At 46.1% G+C, this 23717-nt stretch overlaps 1 protein-coding gene and 1 pseudogene across 1 annotated transcript; one reads left to right on the plus strand and one right to left on the minus strand.

Moving 5' to 3' along the window:
• The first annotated feature begins 8918 nt into the window (after positions 1-8918).
• On the plus strand, positions 8919-12656 carry LOC124703146 (ninja-family protein Os03g0419100-like). Its single transcript, XM_047235361.1, has 2 exons — positions 8919-9900; positions 12035-12656. Exons 1-2 carry the CDS (start codon positions 9348-9350, stop codon positions 12472-12474), a joined length of 993 nt encoding a protein of 330 aa, XP_047091317.1. The 5' UTR covers positions 8919-9347; the 3' UTR covers positions 12475-12656.
• A 375-nt stretch (positions 12657-13031) lies between these two features.
• On the minus strand, positions 13032-19672 carry LOC124699128 (annotated as a pseudogene).
• Between the last annotated feature and the right edge of the window lie 4045 nt (positions 19673-23717).

The following is a 23717-nucleotide window of genomic DNA, read 5'->3' on the forward strand; positions in this document are numbered from 1 at the left end:
CTTTAATGGTTAGAGCATGCATATTGTTAGAGAATAACATTGGGCCGCTAACTAAAGCCATGAATCATGGTGGAAGTTTCAGTTTTGGACATATATCCTCAATCTCATATGAGAACACTAATTGTTGCCACATGCTTATGCAGTAAAGAGGAGTCCATTATCTGTTGTCCATGTTGTCCCGGTATGGATGTCTAAGTTGAGAATAATCAAAAGCGAGAAATCCAAAATGCGAGCTTTCTCCTTAGACCTTTGTACAGGCGGCATAGAGGTACCCCTTTGTGACACTTGGTTAAAACATGTGTATTGCGATGATCCGGTAGTCCGAGCTAATTAGGACAAGGTGCGGGCACTATTAGTATACTATGCATGAGGCTTGCAACTTGTAAGATATAATTTACATAATACATGTGCTTTATTACTACCGTTGACAAAATTGTTTCATGTTTTCAAAATAAAAGCTCTAGCACAAATATAGCAATCGATGCTTTCCTCTTTGAAGGACCATTCTTTTACTTTTATGTTGAGTCAGTTCACCTATTTCTCTCCACCTCAAGAAGCAAACACTTGTGTGAACTGTGCATTGATTCCTACATACTTGCATATTGCACTTGTTATATTACTCTATGTTGACAATTATCTATGAGATATACATGTTATAAGTTGAAAGCAACCGCTGAAACTTAATCTTCCTTTGTGTTGCTTCAATACCTTTACTTTGATTTATTGCTTTATGAGTTAACTCTTATGCAAGACTTATTGATGCTTGTCTTGAAGTGCTATTCATGAAAAGTCTTTGCTTTATGATTCATTTGTTTACTCATGTCATTACCATTGTTTTGATCGCTGCATTCATTACATATGCTTACAATAGTATGATCAAGTTTATGATGGCATGTCACTCCAGAAATTATCTTTGTTATCGTTTACCCGCTCGGGACGAGCAGAACTAAGCTTGGGGATGCTGATACGTCTCCGACGTATCGATAATTTCTTATGTTCCATGCCACATTATTGATGATATCTACATGTTTTATGCATACTTTATGTCATATTTATGCGTTTTCCGGAACTAACCTATTGACGAGATGCCGAAGAGCCAGTTCCTGTTTTCTGCTGTTTTTGGTTCCAGAAATCCTAGTAAGGAAATATTCTCGGAATCGGACGAAATCAACGCCCAGCATCCTATTTTTCCACGAAGCTTCCAGAACACCCGAGAGCCGCCAGAGGAGGGCCCTGTGGGCCCCAGACGACAGCCCGGCGCGGCCAGAGGGGGGGCCGCGCCCCCCTAGCGTATCACCGCCTCGTTGACCTTCTGACGCCGCCTCTTCGCCTATAAAAAGGTCCCTGACCTAAAACCTCGATACCGAGAGCCACGATACGGAAAACCTTCCACAGACGCCGCCGCCGCCAATCCCATCTCGGGGGATTCAGGAGATCGCCTCCGGCACCCTGCCGGAGAGGGGAATCATCTCCCGGAGGACTCTTCACCGCCATGGTCGCCTCCGGAGTGATGAGTGAGTAGTTCACCCCTGGACTATGGGTCCATAGCAGTAGCTAGATGGTTGTCTTCTCCTCATTGTGCTTCATTGTTGGATCTTGTGAGCTGCCTAACATGATCAAGATCATCTATCTGCAATACTATATGTTGTGTTTGTCGGGATCCGATGGATAGAGAATACTATGTTATGTTAATTATCAAGTTATTACCTATGTGTTGTTTATGATCTTGCATGCTCTCCGTTATTAGTAGAGGCTCGGCCAAGTTTTTGCTCTTAACTCCAAGAGGGAGTATTTATGCTCGATAGTGGGTTCATGCCTCCATTAAATCCGGGACGAGTGACGTAAAGTTCTAAGGTTGTGGATGTGCTGTTGCCACTAGGGATAAAACATTGAGGCTATGTCTAAGGATGTAGTTATTGATTACATTACGCACCATACTTAATGCAATTGTCTGTTGTTTTGCAACTTAATACTGGAAGGGGTTCGGATGATAACCTGAAGGTGGACTTTTTAGGCATAGATGCATGCTGGATAGCGGTCTATGTACTTTGTCGTAATGCCCAATTAAATCTCACTATATTTATCATATCATGTATGTGCATTGTTATGCCCTCTCTATTTGTCGATTGCCCGACTGTAATTTGTTCACCCAACATGCTTTTATCTTATGGGAGAGACACCTCTAGTGAACTGTGGACCCCGGTCCTATTCTTTACATCGCATACAATCTACCGCAATACTTGTTTTACTCGTTTTCTGCAAACAATCATCTTCCACACAATACGGTTAATCCTTTGTTACAGCAAGCCGGTGAGATTGACAACCTCACTGTTTCGTTGGGGCAAAGTACTTTGGTTGTGTTGTGCGGGTTCCACGTTGGCGCCGGAATCCCTGGTGTTGCGCCGCATTACATTCCGCCACCATCAACCTTCAATGTGCTTCTTGGCTCCTCCTGGTTCGATAAACCTTGGTTTCTTTCTGAGGGAAAACTTTCTACTGTCTGCATCACACCTTCCTCTTGGGGTTCCCAACGAACGTGTGAGTTACACGCCATCACGCGCTCGTCGAGTTCCTCCGTGAGTGCTCGGAAATCTTTGCATGGTGTCCATCTGACATGCCAGGAGTACCCATAGAACTTGCCGAGCACCCCCTTAATCTGGATCCAAGGGCTAGGCCAATTCGACAACCTTTGCGGCGTTTTTCGGAGCCAAACCGAAAGCAATGCTTTCAGAAATTAATCGACTTCGAGAAGAAAATTTCATCAAGGAGCTGCACACAGAGGCCACATGGGTCGCTAACCCAGTTCTGGTCCCGAAGAAAAACACTGATGTCCTTCGCATGTGCGTCGAATTCACGTGTCTCAATAAACATTGTCCAAAGGATCACTTTCCCCTCCCGAGGATCGATCAAATTATCGACTCCACAGCGGGATGTGAACGTATTTCCTTCCTGGACGCGTATTCTGGTTACAACCAGATCCGCCTAAAAGAAGAAGATGAGGTCACAACAGCTTTTATAACCCCTTATATATGGCGTGTTTGCTACAGAACAACGCCCTTCGGGTTGAAAAACACGGGAGCTACTTATCAGAGGATGATGCAAAAGTGTCTCGCCACGCAGATTGGCAAGAACGTTCAAGTGTACATCGACGACGTCGTCATAACAACAAAGCAGGGGTTATCTTTGATTGATGATCTTAGAGAAACCTTCGACAACCTCGACAAGTTTCGCCTCAAGCTAAACCCGATGAAATGCTCCTTCGATGTTCCTGCGGGAGAACTCCTCGGATACTTAGAATCAGCCAGAGGAATTGAGGCGAACCCAGAGAAACGACATCTGCCGCATGAACTTATTTTCCTTTCGGAAGAGAAGAAGGAGCCGAAGAAACTGTTGGCGGAACTGAAGCTTCAGATGCTGCGGGAGTTGGCCTGCTGGGGCTAGCATTCACCTTTTTCGAAGGAGGCTCTATAAAGCAATCCTCAATGCAAGCAAACAGATCGTTATGTTGAAAGGAAATACAAATCAACTTCGGGAGAAGCAGAAGGAACTTACAAATCAAGAAGCAAGTCATCCTCGTCGGCAAAGCCGCCGGAGGGTCTCTTTAGCGGTTGGGCGCTGGATTTCTCCGGAGCTGCATGAACAAAGGAAGCACGATCAGCATCATTGTCATGATTCGACTCCGCTGTATCGGTTAGTTCATCATCAACGATTCTATGATGGGCAGAAGAAGCTTCAGGGTTGGCAGCATCATTATCCTCTCCTTGAGAGCTTCACTGTCTTGAGCTACTTTTGCGCAAGATCTACATTAGCGGTAGAACTACCTTCTTCAATATTTTCTTCATCTACGGAAACAATCGGAAAATATTCGGCAGTTGGAGGAGGCAAAATATGTAACACCCCGGCCAACCCCCAACCGGGCATGTCACCCCTGGCAGCTCTCTATGATCTCTAGAATATCCCCACAGACCAACACATGTCTTTTCTACGCATTTTATCCTCACTCGCGCGCACCCGGGAAGGACTTCCCAGTTGGTCACCCATCCTCAAATCATTTTATCCTCACTCGCGCGCACCCGGGAAGGACTTCCCAGTTGGTCACCCATCCTCAAATCGCTCCAGGCCAAGCACGCTTAACCTCAGAGTTCTTTGGAGATGAGCTTCCGGAAAAGAAGTTGCAACTTGTTGGTATGAGTATCCTATCAATCCTATTATGCCTTAGGTCAGGATGTCACAGTCATCCCCCCTTAGAAGATCGACGCCCTCGTCGATCAGCCCCAGGCTAGGAACGTCCCCTCTTGGCACACGTCTGTGCATCTAGTGCCGATGACGTGTGCCACGATAGGCCACACCAACCATGAGCCACATGCCCGTACCCCTGACCGACACACGCCCGTGTAACCGCGAAGGTCGGCTCTGATACCAAATGTAACACCCCGGCCAACCCCCGACCGGGCATGTCACCCCTGTCAGCTCTCTAGGATCTCTAGACTAGCCCCACACACCAACACATGTCTTTTCTACGCACTTTGTCCTCACTCGTGCGCACCCGGGAAGGACTTCCTAGTTGGTCACCCATCCTCAAATCCCTGAAGGCCAAGCACGCTTAACCTTAGAGTTCTTTGGAGATGAGCTTCCGGAAAAGAAGTTGCAACTTGTTGATATGAGTATCCTATCAATCCTATTAAGCCCTAGGCCAGGATGTCACAAAATATATCAGATGCAAGCATTAGCCTGAGCGGAGGAAAATTAAAAATTACCTCGGATGGCTGGCGAGCAAGATCATACGGCTCATGAAGGGCTAGCAAGGGAATTGAGTCTTCTTGGCTAAAGTGGGTCAAATGTCTGACCTCATCCAGTAGTTCCTTCTCATACAGTTATGCAACATTGACTTGAGTTTCGTCCTTAGGACTCGAATACAGCCATATTTGATGAGCTCTGGACATAACCGGCTAGATGCGACGCTTAAGAAAGCAGCGACAATTTCAGTGCCAATCATCGTTTGACCATCAAATTCCTTTATCTGCAGTACTCTCTCAAACAACTTGTCGGCTACTGGTTTTTCTTCGGCTGTCAGTATGTTCTTCCGGGACTTCTTTGGCACACCCTCGAGGACGTCAACAAACTTCGGCAGGCACGTGTTGTGGCCAGCTGTCGATGGATCTCTAAGATAGAAGCACTTCAAACTCCATCCCTGGACTGATTCTCTCATTGGAAATTTGAAGTAATTCACCTCTTTTCGGACAACAAAGCCAACCCCACCAGTGACGAAGGATCCATTACTACTATTGTAACTCTTAACGAAGAAAATCTTTTTCCATAAACCCCAGTGAGGATCAATGCCAAGAAAATCCTCACAAAGAGTGATAAAAATCGCAAGGTGGAGAATACAGTTTGGAGATAATTGCCAGCGTTGGATCCCGTACGAGAGCAAAAGACGCCGAAGAAACTCGTGTGCTGGCAGAGATAGCCCACGGTACAAGAACGCAACGAACATTACGGTAAAATCGGCAGGAGGATTGGGGGGCGAGGTTGAACCTGGTAGAATGACATTCCCTTCTTCGCCGGGAATCAGGCCGAGGCTGCGTTCCTTCTTCTCATCACGCTTCGACATTGTCGAAGCGGGCCAGTCACCGGGGGCGTCCTTGGTGGTAGCAGCGGAAGCCTCCGGTGAGACTTTCTTCATCGCAGCAACGGAGATCTTGGGGCCGGTGGCGCTCGTAGCAATGCTGGCGGCGGTGGTGCCCTTCTTCTTCACCATCTTGAAATATCTTCGAAGTTGGCGGAGATTGAAGTACGACGATGGTGGCGGCACATCATTTGTGAGATGCAAGAACAGAGGAGGAAGAAAGCAGTAGAAGCAAGAAGGAAGAAAGTAAAATATGTGTCTTTCCTTATAAAGGGGAAAGTTGCCAAGGGTTTGATCTAGAGGATATGTGCCATAAGCATTGGACACGGATCTAGGTTGCCGCGTGTCATGATAGCACTTACACCAAAGGACGATTATCTCCACTACGCGCCAGAATCGAGGAGACACCTCGGTCAACGTGCAAGGACCAGTCATTTCCTAACTGACCGCGTAGATATAGGGTGTGCCCGTTAGGTCATGTCATGTCAATCGAACCGCCGCAGAGGCCACATCACTGATGATGTCGTCAAAAGTATCGACTCCTCATTTGTGAAGCATCCGAAGGAATCTATAGCGTTGGGTTGCTCGACTTGAGTCTACGCACGGTTGCAAGCATCCGTCCCTAAACTCGGGGGCTACTCCCATCGGGAGCGTTGGACGTGCACCCGATAAAAACTACTGAAGACGAAGGAAAATGAACCCGAAGTTTTCAGAAGATCCAGGATCGAGCCTAGGGACTTGATCCTGAGTAGAGTAACATTGTTTTGCCATCGGCAGTTAACTAGCATCGATTTATTGAGTAAGACTGGGCACGTTACTTCTATCCCTTACGTACTATCATATTAAATGACTTCGCGCGAAGTTTTAGAAGACCCGATATATAAAAAGATATCGGATGATGAAGGTAATTCGGAAAGTATCGGTGTCAGAATCTTCGAGTAGTACAACTAGAGTCTACGCACAGTTGCAAGCATCCGTCCCTAGACTCGGGGACTACTCCCATCGGGAGCACTGGACATGCACCCGATATCAAGCAGTTTCGACTTCAAAATAATGAAGAAGGATCAAGTCTTTTCGACAGCTATGGATATTCAGATGAAGGCAATTATAGTCCCTGCCCGAAGCTTTCCTTCGGCCAGTCACTCGGGGTCTACTGATGTGAGCATTACCCTTCGGGTAACCAACATTAGACTACCTCCTCCGGCCCAACCAGGAGCCCATGAAGATTGCCCAACAACCAAGGTGGGCCTATACGTCGGTTCCAGTGAAGGAGACTTACCCAAAGAAGGATTTTTGATGAACAAGGCAAGAAGATGCTATACAAGGAAAGATTAGAATAGATCTATTTGTAACCTAGTCGAGTCCGGACAGAACTCTCTGGACCTGGCCTGCTATATAAAGGCCAGCAGAGGGTCTGCCGAGACACAACTTCAACATGTAGATTCACCGCAAGTCAAGAGCTAGAGCCCTAGAATCTTAGCCTCTCGACGAGACAACCACCATAGCCTATCAGCTACCCCATTGTACCCCGATATATTCGATAATCAAGATCAGATAAGCATGAAGTAAGGGTTTTACCTCATCGAGGGCCCTGAACCTGGCTAAATATCTCTCCCCGTTTATTTGGTATCCGATGTCTCGTGTCAGCATGCAAGATTCCATCAACCCTAAGCCCCTCATGGTGGGCATTACCGGAGAGCACCCTCGTCAGGAGGCCTCCAGCTTGATTAGCGGCGCGCCTCTAGCGGGTACGGCCGCGGCGGCGCGGCGCCTCGTGGCGGCCAGGTCCAGCAGCCGCCGCTGCTGCTCCGCTTCCTCCCTCTCCCAGTCCTGCCTGGACCAGGCGAGCGCCGCGTCCATCGGTAGGACGTTGTCGGCCGGCACGAGGTCTTGGAGAGACCTCACGATCGCCTCGCAGACCACCGCGTCCTCGGCCCCCGCGGCCTCCTCGGCGGCGAGGTCAGACGCAGCTGCCACCGCCGCGTCCTCCTTTTTCGGCTTCCTCTTGCGGCCACGCGGCGGTGACGAATAGGCACGTGCCCCTCGCGGATGACGAGGGTGCCGCTGCTGCGCCCTATGGTCGGCGGTGGCGACGCCGATTCCTTCTTCACCGTCGTCCTCGGCGTCGCTGCTGGAGGAGCCGATCCGCAGCTGCGCGTCGCAGACCTTGACGCCGAGCCCGACAAGCACGACGACGCCATGCGCCTAGGCATCCAGGAGCTTCTGTATCAGCGCGACACGGAAGGCACCGCCGCCGGCGGCGGCATCCCTAGGATGGGGTAGTTGCCGCCCCCGATGTGCACGAGCACATTCTCGAGGGTGCAGCCCGGTGGGCTCCACCAGCGGCGGTGGCCGGCGGCGTTGTTGCGCGCGGGAGGAGGGGAGGACCGTCGTATGCGGCAAGCTCTCGTTCGTACCTGCGATGGAAGAACTCGTTCCACGCGACGTAGTTGTCGGGGAAGTATCACGGCTCGGCGCGCTGCTCGTCGCTGAGGGTGACGAGCACGGCGTCGATCTCGGCGTCATGGGCGTCGCCTCCCACTGGCGGCGGTGGGATCGGGATGCCCCCCGCGCTCAGGCGCCATCCTCCGCGCGCGCGGAAGTCCGGCAGCGCCGGGTAGCCCGCCATGTGCAGAAGCCTTGCCTCCCACTGGTGTAGAGAACGTCGGCCGAAGCCGCTGTTCGCCGCGCTGTCGTCACAACCCGCCATTGCTCGCTTGAGGAGGATTGGAGAGAGAAGACTGGGATGGGGAGAGAAGGGAGACGGCGGTGGTGAATGCTGCCATACGCGGTAGTTCCGCGATAAATAGAGGGAGCCGCGTGTGAATTCGAGGCGACGTCATTAACTCGCCGCTTGGAAGCTATGCGTCCAGCGAAGACTGACCGGCAGCAGGCTTTTACAGCACGCGGAAGACGATGCGATGAGGACGACGATCGTCTTTTTCGCCGATAAGTTGGGGCCTGTTCGGATGAAAAAAAAAAAAGGCTGCCAGGGGCCTCGTCACGAGACTGCTGGAGATGCTCTTACCAACGGATTTCATGTCATGAAACGATGTTGTGTGTCAACACGTGTCCGTTCTCCCGTCCCCGACCTGCTCCATCCGTCCCCAGCTCGGCTCAGCAGTCAGCACGGCTCGGCTGGTGAGCGTGTGGGCGCCGTCCGACACGTGGTCACCCTCCGCGCCCATGTAGGCGCCTCCCCCTAATTATCTACGCCCCACTTGCGACACTAACTAATCCTACATTAACGGGCAAGTGGGCGGAGAAAGGAGAAAATGATTAGTAGGCGGACACGTCCCTCCTGTCTCCCTCCCCTGCTCCTCCCACCAATCTCACACGGACACAGAGATCTGCCCTGATTGCTGCTTCCCTTCTTCTTATCTCCTTGAGACCCATTTCCTCCAATCTACTACACTATCCTAGCATATCTCTCGTTCGATTCCGCTGGGCAAAGCGAATCCACTCGACTTCCCTGCCCCATTCTTCCCTCCGCATGAATTGCCATCTTCTGCAACAACTAATCGACCGCGTCGTGCTGTTCGGTTTGCCTAAGAGCTTGGATGCGAGTTCTTGGCAGCTCTAGCCATGGTTTCCGTTCAACGCACCACTTCATGACTGTCCGGCCGGCACCTCCCTGCTTCGGAACTGCAAGAGGGTGGTGAGGATCTTTGAGGGAGAGTTCGTGGAACAGAGCGACGCTTTCTTGCTGGTGCTGCTCCCCATGGCTTCGAGGGACTTTCTTGGCGTCTTCGGCGGCAGCGGCGGCGGCGGGAAGGTGGCGCCGCCTGAGGAGGGCGGGAGCACGGAGGGCGGCGAGTCGGACGAGATCGACCTCGGCCTGGGCCTGTCGCTCGGCCTGGGGCTCTCCCTCGGCGGCCGCTTCGGCACCGACCGCTCCCCGGACGCCAAGCGCCCGCGCCTGGCGCGCTCCGCGTCCATCGCCTCCGCCTGCTCCGTCTCCCTCGCCGACGCCGACGGAGACGGCGACGGCGACCCCTCCCCGGCCTCGCCGCTGCAGCTGCTGCGGACCAGCTCGCTGCCCACGGACACCGAGGAGGAGCGCTGGCGCCGCCGGGAGATGCAGAGCCGACGGCGCCTCGAGGCGCGCCGGAAGATGCTCGGGAGGAGGAGCTCCGTGGGGTCCTCCTCAGTGCCTGCGAAGCCAGCCAAGGAGGACGTGGCCGGCGCCGACGCCGTTAACGGGATGCAGCTCAGGAGGTCAACCGGGTCGCAGGGGAGCAGCTCCGCAAACCAGCAGCTGCAGCAGGAGCAAGGTATGCACTCGCTCTTTTTTTTTTTGTTGTTCACTAAGTTTGCTGTTGATTGTTCCTGATGCATCTTGAAATTCCAACCTGCTCAATACTGGCCATGTGTGGCCAGATTTGGGCTGGTTCAAGTTGCAACCTGTCAACCATGCTTCAGCATACTAAATTTGGCTAACAACAACATATCCGCAATTGCAAGATGCCGCCCTAGTTTGAAAACCATGCGGTCAAGCAGTAATAATGACTAGAGAGAGCTTGGAGGACCAGAGTCATCAACAATAAGCTAGAAATACACAAATATTGACTCATTTCCTCCTACTAACTCTAGTTGTATTTTGGATATTGGTATTGCCAAATTTTGAGTACCAGATTTGAGTCTAGCTCTGCACATAGATGTACAACGATATAATGGGGTTCTGACTCCCGGTGTGTCGCTAGCTAGTGGCGAAGATTTGATTAGTGAGATAAGTTTAATGACATGAATGTTTGTCAGATACTGAATTATGCTTCTCTTCATCCGTGGGTGGGCTATTTTGGAACCCGTTTTATTATCTTCATGTTTGGTCGCATCCTTGTATCATACAACTGCGAATGTGTGATCTGGTGTGCTTCAACTTTCTTTGTACAGTCTGCTACCCCATGACAAATATTGCTACCCAGGGAATATTAGTCTAGTGCTCATAATCACCCAGAGTCCTCGAACTAGGGTAGTGACATAACACCTCAAAATTCCTCTAATGGCTATAGGACAAACAAAAAAGTTGATCCATACAATCAAATTTAAACCATATACCCAGTATGGAGAATGCATGAATCACAAGCTTGATAATGATATCAAATGCTGGTAGTGCACTATTATTATGCATATACTCTGGTTTAGTGGTCGAACACAATGTTATGAATTCGTGAGTGTTACTTTTGCAATGCCTAGGGCCCAAATTTACGAAAGGTTGTCCTTACTGAGGGCTATCGTGGACCACGTATGCTAGTGACTCACACGTGCTTTCATACTACTTCACCTGAAGACGTTAACCCCGAGTGCTTAACCAGTTTAAAACCCACCACTACCACACGTAAACAACGCAAGCCACCTCCAGATTGAGTCGGGTGTCCAGTTTTTCTTTTGGTTTCTTGTCTTTCAGGTGTTCGTGGCTCAAATAGGTTTTTCCTTCAATTATTTTGTCTCCAACACCTCAGTGTAAAGAAAAAGGAAGTTTGCAAACTTTGTTGTACTAGACAAAGGTGAACTTATATGCAGAATAACTTATCGGACTGTAGTTGCGTACTAAAGCTAACAGAAAGAGTCTAAATCTGGACTTACCTAAGCAACCTCCAAGCACAAAAACCCATCTTATGGATTTATAGGTAGTGATCTTGGTTTTTGCCATATGCTGATTACCAGGCACTTGGATTCTCTCTCTCTCTCTCCATGGTAGGAACCACCATGCCTGTCACCACTGATCCACCCTATGCCATGACCTTTTGTTCGCTTCCTATGTTCATAGCGGCCATGGCTCCTCGTTAGTTCTGACCTTAGAATCCTCTGGGTGGGCATATGGCCTATCAGAACTTGGAGATAAGAGTTATTCTTAAAACTGTGTCCTTGATTCCTCCCTTTTTACCTTTGAGGTTACACAAACCTGGTCAGTTACAACTTCAAGCATAGTTAATGTTAAGTACTTCTACCGGTACTGTTAATGTGCCATATGCCGCTATTCGCAAAAAAAAAAAAAATGTGCCATATGCCGCTTTCCTTCATGAACTACAAAAGTATGCATCCCCAGCGACTGACGCTTAATCTTGAAAATTCTGAGCTTTAAGCTTACATGTACTATATCGATGTCTATCTATTTGTATTACCAAAACGATTGCAAGGAAATATAGATAGAAAAGAAAGGGATTGTTCTGTAAAAAAGGATGGAATGGCTGATTAAAAATGGATCTAAAGTAGGGCGTTTTATGCAATGTGCCAAACTCCTTGCACAAATCTCAAAGCTGGATTGTTGTAGTAGTCCATGTGAAGACTGGGTCATACAAAAGCAGAAAGAATAGATAATCAATCTGGTGCAGCATAAATTGGTCTCTTAGTTTCTGCTTGCATGTGCTCATCAAGGAAACTCAAATTTTATTCTTGTGTTCTCAGGTGTTGACAAAAGTGCAGTCTGCCAGTCAACAGACGATAGGAGTTCAACCAATGAAAATACAAATCAAAACATTGTGATTCCTCCTCCAGCAACAGCAGCAGCAGCTGGGAGGCCAACAAACAGCGCGATGCCAGAGCAGCCTCCATTGAGGACGCTTGGGTCCTTGACAACAATGAGGACAAGCAGCACTAGCGACATGAAGAAGTGCATGATGGAGGACATGCCGATGGTCTCTTCCAAAGTCGAAGGGCCTGGCGGAAAGAAGATAGATGGCTTCCTATACAGGTATAAGAAAGGCGGCGAGGGCGTCAGGATAGTTTGCGTCTGCCATGGTAGCTTCCTCACCCCTGCAGAGTTTGTGAAGCACGCTGGCGGGGGCGACGTCTCGAATCCTCTTAGGCATATCGTCGTCAACCCCGCACCGTCGGCATTCTTGTAATTCTGAACTAGTACCTTGAGAAGTTTTTCTAGATACTATTACATTATCTATTGTGCATTGTAACTTGATACACCAACCTGTTTCAGTGTTTCCGTGGAACGGAACATATACTGGGTCTCATTTTACTACAAATTGGGAGAAAGGAAGCTGAAGGGCATTACCATCTGCCTGTTGTTGGCTAACTGAATTGTTTTTTTGTTGGCTGACTGAATTGGTACATTCTTGAAAATTCTGTCAGGGGCAGCTTAAGACCGTTTGCGTATGTGTTTTATCTGCTTCCAAACAATCACTCGATTATGTAAGCTTGCCAGCAGCCATTTTGCCCTTGTATAGTTGGTCTTTCTTAAGCTTTGTCAAAAACCAAAACCGTTAACATTTTCAGAAGTATATAGCACTTCTAACTTCTTCCTGTGCAACCAAGTACCGCTTTGTAGATGGAATTGGTTTGTCAATTGATAGTAACTACCTCCGTTCACTTCACGTTTTGGCAAGCCAAAGACGTTTTACCAAAACTGTCTTATAGAAGTGTAACAGAGTTTGTACTAAATATATATATATGAAAAAAAAGAGCACCTAACAATTGCATATTGAAGAGCAACATCAAGTAGATCAAGCATGTAACCTTCGTATCTTGCACATAAACTACAATGTGTGTCACAGGAACCAAATAGTATGGACTACACTAAATAGAGTGACACTTTGAAAAAATTGAAGTACACCTTTATCGCTGGTGTGGGAAAGATCCTCAAACAGAAAACGACCAATCCCTATGACCTTGTAACTTTCTTCCTGCCAGTTTTTGATTTCTTGGTTTGCTTTTTCTGCTTCTTGTATTCCTTATACATGTTTATGGATGACAATGTATGGTTCAACTCGGTCCTCAGTCTCTCATTCTCTGAAATGCCTCTTAGCACCGCAAAATGACTTTGCAACTTCTCTCTGAGTACATCTTCACCCACCGTGCAATCTGCCTTCTGAAGCACACCTGGGCTTAGGGCGACAAACTCCTTACTGCGCCGTTTCCTTTTGCACTTCAGCGTCAACACCTTGCCGGCTGGTTTTGATAATTCCAGCCCCATTGACAAGTTTTTGTATGCTTCCAGAGGGTTTGCACTAGAAAGTTGAACTGGATTCTGAGTGGCGTTCAGATTTGCCATGCTCAGGACATTTGAAGCCATTCCAGAAACAGATGGGTCATAATGCTTCTGAAGAAGGCTAAGCTCCCAAAGGACTGTAGCTAGTGCGCCGCTCAAATAAGGATCTTTAGCCTCTGGGTCATATTTCTGAATAAACAATTTTTTTTGCATAATAATCAGATAAATACAAACTGTACATGATCGAATACAAAAAAGAAGGGAAAGCTTATACCGCAACTAAGCTGGACAGGGAACCACCACCAGCATCATTTTCCAACATGTTTCGGCACTTTGTATTCTTCTGGAGAAGATGCTTCAGCGTGATCAAGGCTGCAACATTAGACGAACATGTAAATCATTATGCCTGCAAGGCAACAGGAAAAGACAAGGCTTTGACAACAAGTGCTTGTAACAACCACCCAGGAAGAAATTACTTTACATATCGATCTATTGGTTTACTGATGATTTACTCATCTTGTGATGCATATTTGTATGGGCCCTAGGAAGCAACCTAAAATGATCGCCTGTAGCAAAAGTATCGTGATTATGTAGGGGTCATTTACTAATTTACTATGAACTGTCCCATGATTTCTGCTACGCAAGATTGACTCGGCAGATGGATCACTGCATTATACTACCAAACTCGAATAAAAATAAAATACTTTGCAAGCCTTGGTAGCCAATAATCAGATGGGGTAATGATATATCCAAACCTGCTATTGCTTCTGCAGAGCCAAATGACAGAGCAAATGCGGCCAGACGTTTAATGAAAGCAGCTGCTCTTAGCATATCCTGCTGCTTGCCTTCCCACAGAAGTGTCTTCAGAGCTTCGGCCAAAACCTCTCCATGATCTCTGGATGCAATAGATCAGATCATGCACTTTCTCAACATATGGATAACTTAACTATTATTATGTTCGATATAATAACACATATCCCAGAAATTATTAAATGTCAATTTTTTAAGTAAAACATTGTCAAGGAATGGATGAAGCAGAGGAAACAACTCCCGGTATGAATAGTGTCCAAACCTGTCAGGCCGATACTCCAGTATAAGGTTATAAAGCTGCACAAAGAAGTCCTGCAGGTCTACGTTCAAAGCCTCAAGATTGCTCCTCCAGACTTTGAAAGCAACTATGCAGCATTGCAGACGTTCTGACACAGAGAGTGCATTATCTGGCGGAATTTCACCTTGATGGTCTGTATACCCAGAAAGCTTCTTAAGGCAAGCGATAAGTTCACTCATGAAATCCAAATCAATTAAATGGGAGAATTTTCCTAAGCCCTCCAAGCATGGAGCCAGTAAAGGGTGCGAGCCACCAGGAAAGACACTGGTGGCCTTGTACCTAGAATCATTGACATGACAATATCATCATCGTCAGGAGTGCAACATTATGATATAAGGCAACAATTCCTAACATATACGACCAGCTATGAATCCTTTCTACCCATAAACTCAGATACACAATGCACAAACCTTGAATTGTTCATGCTATGCTTCAAAATTCGAAAATAGGTCTCAAACAGAGCTGCAAGAGTTTCCCTTTGTATCATTTTTTTCTCCTTTGGATCAAGAGTAAACGAAACAGCTCTAAGATCTGCACGAACCTGCATAAATATAACCTCATGAGAATTAAAGGTTATGCTACAAGAGAGTATGCAACATCAAATGTTACCTCTTGTCTGGCCTTAGAAAGCATCTCCTTTTTTATTTTCTTCTTCTCACTCGGTTTTGCGACATCCCGATTCTGATATCGTTTATTCTTCTTTGGTTTCAGTTTGTCTTCTTTGCTATCATCTTTTCCAAGGTCTTCATCAAACTTCAAAGACAAGCAGACCTACAGAAAAAAGAAAAGAGACATAGCCAGCAAGATCAACCAAGAATCTTCACGTATCAACTGCATGAAAAGATGCTAGCAGCCGAACGATAACCATCAATTTCATCACATACGTACCTCAATGCTATCGGGATGGAGCTGGCAATCATGGAGCTTGACATGGGCTGCTATCAATCTTACTGCTTCAATGGTTGCCTCACCACGATGTTTTCCTTCATTTCTAAATAGAGATCTTATCGCCTCACCACATAGTTTCCTACAAGTTTGTGAGAGATAGATGCAAGTTAGGTCAATGCCGCTAGATGGACTACTCTGCTCTAGTTGACTACTCCTAATACAAAATGAGGGCTCCTTTGATTCATAGGAATTGTGTATGAACTATGTAGGATTTAGATCCTATGGGATTTTTTCCTATGCTTTTCCCATTCCTACAATTTTCCTATCCTATGAATCAAAGGAGACGAATGGATTAATTTACTAACCCTTACTAAAAAGATAGATACTCATCAGATTAGTTTAGACACCTGATAGTATTCTCTACGACTTTCAAATTTAAAGTTAAAGTGATTAGATTGCAAACGAAATTTGGGTCACTGGAAGATAAAACTATTACGCCACCCCACCCCCAAAAAAAATATTGCGTTCCATGCAGCAATGGTTTGATGCATTACCAATCAAGTACAAATAACAGTTGGAACACCGGCAACTATGAGGCCCTGTTTCCTGGCAGCTCCTGAGTATCGGAAAAGTTATTACCACCACCCTACATGGGAGTCAGGTGCCTTACAGACTGCACTATACCCCCAATATTTACTGATATTGCTGTAAATCGGTACATGAAATGTATAAAACAGGGGTACATCTAAGATTTACTTGTCTAGACTCTAGAGTATATCTCATTCAGTGCGTATAACTACAGATTTACTTGTCCATAGTTGCCCTTTGATGAAATTATGAAATGAACTAAATGGAATGAGAGATTAACTCTATACTGGGGTCCCATTCCCCTATACATGCACGGCGGGGATGGGGATTGATCTGCGGGGCGAAAGTTGCACTCAGTAGCTAAATGCAGAAAGGAATTTTGGAAGTAATCCGCCATGGGAAATAACCCAGATGCCAACGTTACGACTTCTATGGAAGTCAACTACATGATTGACTCATTATGGCATCAACAGGTAGAAAATGATTTGACATAACTACGTAAGTAAATAAAAATAAAGGAGATACCTGGCTACATCATTCGAGGAGCTTAAATTTTTTACCACACTAGCCAGTAAGCTTTCACGGAAGTTAAAGTGCGGCGCAGCATCTAATAAACTACACAAGCAACGAACAGCCACAAGATAGAAATATGGTTGCTTCTCCAGTGATATCAGTTTTTGTAGGTATGCCTGAAAGTGCACAGAAAGAGAAAAAAAAAAGAGATGAATTTCAGCAATCAGAGCATCTAGAAATATCTTTGACCATCAAAGAAAGATGCAGCATCAGTGGCAAATAATAAGTAATAGTATGAAAAAAAAAACTCAAAGCGAATGATGAGCCACTGCAACATTATCCATGATCACATCATTCATAATCAAATGACTTTCTGTCACTAAGTATGAAGGGTATGAAGCAGGATTCAGAATAAAACCTTGTAGGAGCGAATAAGCGTGTATTCATAATATCTCGTCTTCTTCACTTCTTTTGAAACTTCTACAGCAAGCTCTTTTTCTGTCAGCTGCCTAATCCGATAACTGGAGAAGAAGATCAAGACACATATATAAATCCCTTGGAAACATTGTCGCTGTGGTGATCTGAGAAGTGAACTGTCATGTACCTGGGAATTATGTCCCTAAACACAGCAAGCAAGGACATTATACCAAGTTTAACAACCTTCTGGTCCATGTCGTTGCATAAGATTAACAGATCATTCAGGGATCTAATGTTTGACTCTGGGTCTTCAAGCAAGGCCATCCCTAGTTCAGCAAGCTGGGCCTTCTTTTCTCAAACAATTCATCTGATGAAAGTTCTTCTTTCACCTCTTCCTGCCAATCGTAGTATATAGTAAACTCAGACAGCAAAATTCACTATTTGAGAATAAAATGTACTCCCTCTGGATTGGTCTAACAGGCACGCACATAGTTCAAGAAATTGCTTTGAACATTATTTGGGTCAACAAAATATGGAATATATATCACAAAAATTATATCATTTGAAACCTTTCTTGAATACGAATCTAATGGTATAGATTTTGTAGACATGTAATTTATATCTTGTTGACCAAATTGATCTCAAACTTTGTCTTAAACTGCGTGCGCGCCTGTTAAAGCGATCCGGAGGGAGTAGCAATTTTGCATAAGATGGAAAAGTTTTTGAAATTATGACCCAATGAAGCTAAATGCTTCCATTTTAATTGATATGATATCTGACGAACAATTTTATAACTTCTATGTTTGCTTTCATTGTCATTATTCTCTATAACAAATACCGATATTCACGTTTATACTCTATTTTGAATAGCTGATGCTGCATTTATTCATTTTCATTTGGCTCAACATTTCTCATTTATGAAACTCTAGCATTCAGTTTGTTATGTCAAAAACAAGTAATTGAGCCATCCAATAATCAAAGCTATGTTACTGTTACTTCAGCTATTCTGCCATATGTTGAGAATGTCTAAGATACTTAGATATTTGCAATCAAACATGGCCATGTAGTTTGCATTCATGATACCAAGCATTTTCAGCAAAAAAAATTATATAAATGTGCTGCCAATTATAACATGGGAGTAAATCACATGAAAAGGTTTGTTTGAAACAATGATTTTCAGACTGATGCAACAAGTACAGAGGTAGTACCAACACTACTGAGTGCAGATTTTCCTTGGGAACTTCAGTTGGAGATTGCACATTCTGCAGTTTACTATCTTCCTTTTTGGTGGATCTCCCCTTAGGTTCTTTTTGGGAACCTTGGGTGGCACCAGCCCCTTTGTCTTCAGATCTAGATTTAACACCATTAGCTTCGTCACCAGACCTTGCTTTCTTGGCTGCACGTCATGGCATGATGTTAGAGAAGTAGGGTAAACACTGCCAACAATTCATTCAAACTCATGTGGCAATACTTGTCATATTTCCAGAGAACTACTTGATGCTTTTGACTTGTTTCTGTTCCATTTATCTTAGGCACACATCAGGGCAGGAAGATATCTCTAGGACACATGTGGATTGCGGGCCACTTTATTTAGTTAATAAAGAAATTTGTACAGACGGCCTTATTACATAATGGACCAACAACAGTAGGATAGGATGTAAGACCTTATTAAATTCATAGACCAAGAACAATGTGAACAAGCCATTGGCCGTACATTTCCTAAGGAACTCATTTTTTTCTTCCTGTGCTTATAGGTTGTGCCTAGCATCTACAGTGGTCTGGTCCTACTTATTGCAACAATCAATCAAACTTGGTAAAAACAGACCCAAGAGAACTGCGGCTAATCATTTATTACTCCGGTTCATATTAATTGACTCTAATATGGATGTATCTAGAACTAAAATGTGTCTAGATACATCCATATTGAAGTCAATTAATATGAATCGGAGGGAGTACTAATATAGAGGGCGTATGGTATGTGGTTCACAACTTCTCCAAAGCCCTGTGCAGCTAGCAAGTGCTCCTACCCCAGATTCAGGATTAAGACTGACTCAATCGGTTCCCCTCATTCCGCGGCTCGAAATCAAATAGAACTTGAGCGAGTCTGATTTTACCTGGTCTGTAGACCACCTTCCCGTCCAGAGTCTTGACAGGGAGCGCGTCGACGGGGTCCACCTCGATATCGTCGCCGTTCCTGGGCTTGAGGGCTTCGGCCGCCCTCCTCTTGCGCTCGCGCTCCTCGTAGAGGAGCTCGACCTTGTCGTCGTCGTGGTCGGCGACCCTTTTGACAAAACCGTCGATGGCATCTTTGTCCAGCCTGGCGATATTGCGGGCTTGCTTTGGGTTCTTCTCGACGAATTCGACATCCTCGTCGGATATGACGATGTCGTCTTCATCGACTTCCGGCGGCAGCGGCGGCGCGAGGATGACCTTATTCTTCTTCTTGCTGCTCTTCCCCATGGGAACAGTACTGCGCTGGGATTTTCGTGCGGCCTGTCGAGTTTCACCGTCGGGGAGGAGAGCGGGGCTAGCGGCGCAGCGGAGGTGGGGAACGGCGGCGGACCGGCGGTGGAACAAGGGTTTATGGCACGGTTGGGACAGGGGGCGCGGGTGGCGGTGCGTGCGAAAGGGAAGGTCTAGGTTTTGTGCTGGACTTGGCAGTTGGGCCTTGGGCCGAAGTTTGCTAGAGCGCTGGAGGCGTGGACAGGGCAGCGGGGGTGAAGTGGGTTTTCCTATTTGACGCTCATTGCGTCCGTTAGCAGGGCGACCCGTAGGTCAAAGGGCGTCGTGGGCCGGCCCAGGTCGGTGGTGGTGGGGAAGGGAGAAGGTGCAGGGAGGAAGACCGCGACCACGCAATCAACTCACCGGAGACGGGGAAGCCGTGGGCGGCGGAGACGAGGCCGGGACCTCATCGGAGATGGGGGCCGCGTCGTCGTCGGCGTAGGTGAGGACGAAAACCTTAAGAGTTTCAGGTGCGGTGCGCAGTTCGCCGGATAGCCAAAATACCACACTTCAAAACCACAAGTGCCATAATACCACACTTCAAAACCAAAATGCCAAAATACCACACATGTTCAGTTTTTCATTACCAAAATACCACTTCTATCAATTGTCAACCCAGTCAACAAACTGCAAACCTGCAGTATGCCGAATATGCCCTTGACTCATCTAATGAAAGAAGAAAAAAAAGAGAACGTGAGCTTGTTCCCAAATCCCAACCCCTGCTGCTCGTTTCCAGCCCTTGCAAGGACGATCACCGCCGCCGCCATGGCTCCCCTGAAGACCGCCACCGCTGCTCCCTGAAGGCCGCCGCCGCCGCGGCTCCCCTGAAGACCGCCGCCCCTGCTGCTCCCCGAAGGCCGCCGCCGCTGCTCCCCGAAGGCCGGTCGCCCCAACCGGTGCCGCTCCGCCGCCTCGTCAAGTCCTCCCCAATGGCCACCACCTCGCCTAGCTCCCACGCGGCCACGACCGGATCTGGCCACGAATCGAACCGGCCACGCCCCGACCCGGCTGCCTCCCCCTGCTCCCACGCCACCACGCCCCAGCCCGGCCCCAATATTGAGTCCATTCACATGTCAAGTGCAGCAGATTCCTCACAGCAGTAATGATTTTTACTCTCTTTCTAGCATAATCTTTGATTGTTGTGTGCAATATTTGGATGTTAGAATGTGGTGTGTTATGTTTCGTATTTCAAGTAGAAGTACAAGTTCAATCATATTTGACAATTGTAGAGGGTAGAAAAGTGTATCAAAGAGGCAGAACATGGTCGTTTGCGATGGATCGTGCTCTGTCCGTGGACAATATAAAGCAAGTTGTAGAGGAGAATTTCCAATGGTCAGATGATCAAAGAATGACTATATGGTATGGTTCAGGTGATGATTTTGTGCCTTTGATTTCTGAATCAGAGATAGCACAGCTGTTTGATAGATGTGTTGGCTCAAAGATACTAAGGTTTGGTGTGATAATTGAGAACAAACAACAAAATAATGGTCCTACTAATGTCACCATTGATGATGAGAATGATCAGCATGTCCATGCTCCTTTCTTTGCATGGCCGAAACAAGCATATGAAGGGGAGTACGAAGATGATGAGCCTGTGGGATTTAATGAAGAGAACAAATATTTTCCACATGAGGAAAAGGCTGAACCTGAGGTGGTTGTTGCAAGGGTTCCATTGGGAACACTAGATGCTCCGAACTCTTATGATGCGCAACATGTGGTAGGGGATGATGAAAAGGTGCCTCCCATGTATATCCATGATAGAAACAATCCTCAAATTGAAGTAGGCGCCACATTTCCTGACTCTAAATCATTTAAGGTTGCATTGAGACAACTCACAATAAGAGAAGATTGGGCATTTATCACAGAGCATAGTGACACAAAGAGATTCAACGGGAGATGCACCGATCAGGATTGTCCGTGGAAGATACATGCCTATAAGATAAAGAATGCTAGTACCTTCATGGTATGGTTAAGATATTTTCTCAGACCGTTTTTTGTTCTTTTACATTGCAGTTTAGTTTATAACAACTTTTCCATGTTACTGCAGGTATCAAAACTTCCTTTTCTCCATACTTGTGGGAGTTCCAATTGCAGCAAAGGAATGGCAGACTGAAAATGGTTGGCTGATAAAGGGAAAGCTGCAATTCAGCATGATTCCACAGTGAGTGCAAAGCAGCTTAGAGAAAATTTGCAAAAGGAGTTTGACATTAAGCTTCAGTACAGTGATGTTTGGAAAGGGAGAGCTCTTGCGTTGGATCAATTGCAAGGTACATACATAAAAACTGCCACCAACAAAAAGGGTGATATTGTGCACTACTTCAATCGGTTGTTCATTGCCTTCAAACCGTGCATTGATGGGTTCTTGGCAGGGTGTAGACCATATTTGGGAGTTGATGAAACTTTTCTAACTGGAAAATACACAGATGAGCTTGGCTGCTGCAATTGGTGTGGATGGACATAGTTGGATGTTTCCTGTAGCATTTGGAATATTTGAGAAGGAAAATACATAAAACTGGGTATGGTTTATGTAACAACTGAAATTGGCCATTGGAGATCCACCAGGGCTTGCAATCCATACCGACGCATGTAAGGGGTTGGAGAACGCCATATCTAAAGTGTACCCAGATTGTGAGCATAGAGAATGCATGATGCATCTAATGCTTAACTTCAAGAAAAAGTTCAAAGGTGACATACTAGATAATATGTGGCCTGCATCATGGACATATGAAGTGGAGAAACACGTAGCTCTAATGGCAGAAATAGAAGCAAAAAGCCCCGAAGCACTAGCCTATTTAAGAAAGGAACATAATCGTGTGTGGATGCGAAGCATACTTTCAGCAAGGAAAAAAAGTTGAGTATGTAAGCAACAATTTGGCAGAGGTGTTCAATAATTGGGTTAGAGACTACAAGATGCTTGCACTTGTTGAATTTCTGGACAAGCTTAGGGACATGATAATGCAAATGAGAGCGAAAAGGAGATTAGTTGGTGAAGGGTTGCAAGGTTACATACTGCCTAGTGTGATAAAGGAGCTGAATCAAAAAAGCAAGGGGATGCATTATTTGGAAGCAAGGGCATCACCCACCTTAGCTGAGATATCAGGTAATGGATGGAGGCACACTGTTGACTTGGAGAAAAAGGAGTGCTCTTGTAGAAGATGGCAGATTTGTGGTAAACCATGTACACATGCTCTCCGATTCATATTCTCCAAAAAAGCAAAGTTGGAGGAATATGTTGATGAGAGCTTCTCGGTGGCAAGATTTAAAGCAGCATATGAGGGAATTCTCATGCCAATTAGAGGAAGGTCCCAATGGCCTAAGGTAAATCCCGGGTTTGATATGATTCCTCCCAAACTCACGAGGAGTGCTGGGCGCCCAAGAACTAGGAGGATAAAGAATTATAGTGAGGGTGGAACTGGTAGGAAACATAAATGTAAAAGATGTGGACAGCTAGGTCATCTTAAAAAGACATGCAAAGAGCCCGAGATTGATAGTGATGTTGATCGAGATGCAACTCCATCTCCACGGTAATTATGTGATGGATCTCATTTTCTTTCACTTGCTAAATATCTCTTGCATGCTAATTATGTGTGTTGCCTTGTAGAAAAAAACAAAAGGCCGAAGCAAGCATGGTGGCCACTTCTCCTAGGACACCAACTACTACAAGTCCGATGACAAGAAGCATGGCTGCAGCTGTTGCACATGCTTCTACACCTCCCAGTGCGTCCACAAGGAGCAAATCGGTTTCTACTAGCCCTCTTCAAAGAATTTAGTGCATTTGGGTGTGAGAACCATGATGTTTTGCTGTGTATTCGAAGTGTTGTACTCTGAAATGCTTTGGTGCTCTTTTGGTGATCTAAAACCATTATGTATTGCTGCTGAATATCTATCTTATATGGTGTATATATTTGTGTTGAAATACTACTGAAATATAGTCAAAATGCTGTCAAAATGCTGCTGAGATATAGCCAAAATGTTGTTGAATTGATGCTGTATTGTTGCTGAATAGGTTGTGCTGGAATGAGGAGCTATGCTGCTGAAATGATGCTCAAATGGTGCTGAATAGATTGCATTGACATGTGAAAAGGTAAGGGCATCTGTGTCTTTATTTGAGAAAGTTAGTCACTAGTGGTATT

This window comes from Lolium rigidum, chromosome 3, assembly GCF_022539505.1.
Source record: "Lolium rigidum isolate FL_2022 chromosome 3, APGP_CSIRO_Lrig_0.1, whole genome shotgun sequence".
In the NCBI taxonomy this organism is placed as follows: domain Eukaryota; kingdom Viridiplantae; phylum Streptophyta; class Magnoliopsida; order Poales; family Poaceae; genus Lolium; species Lolium rigidum.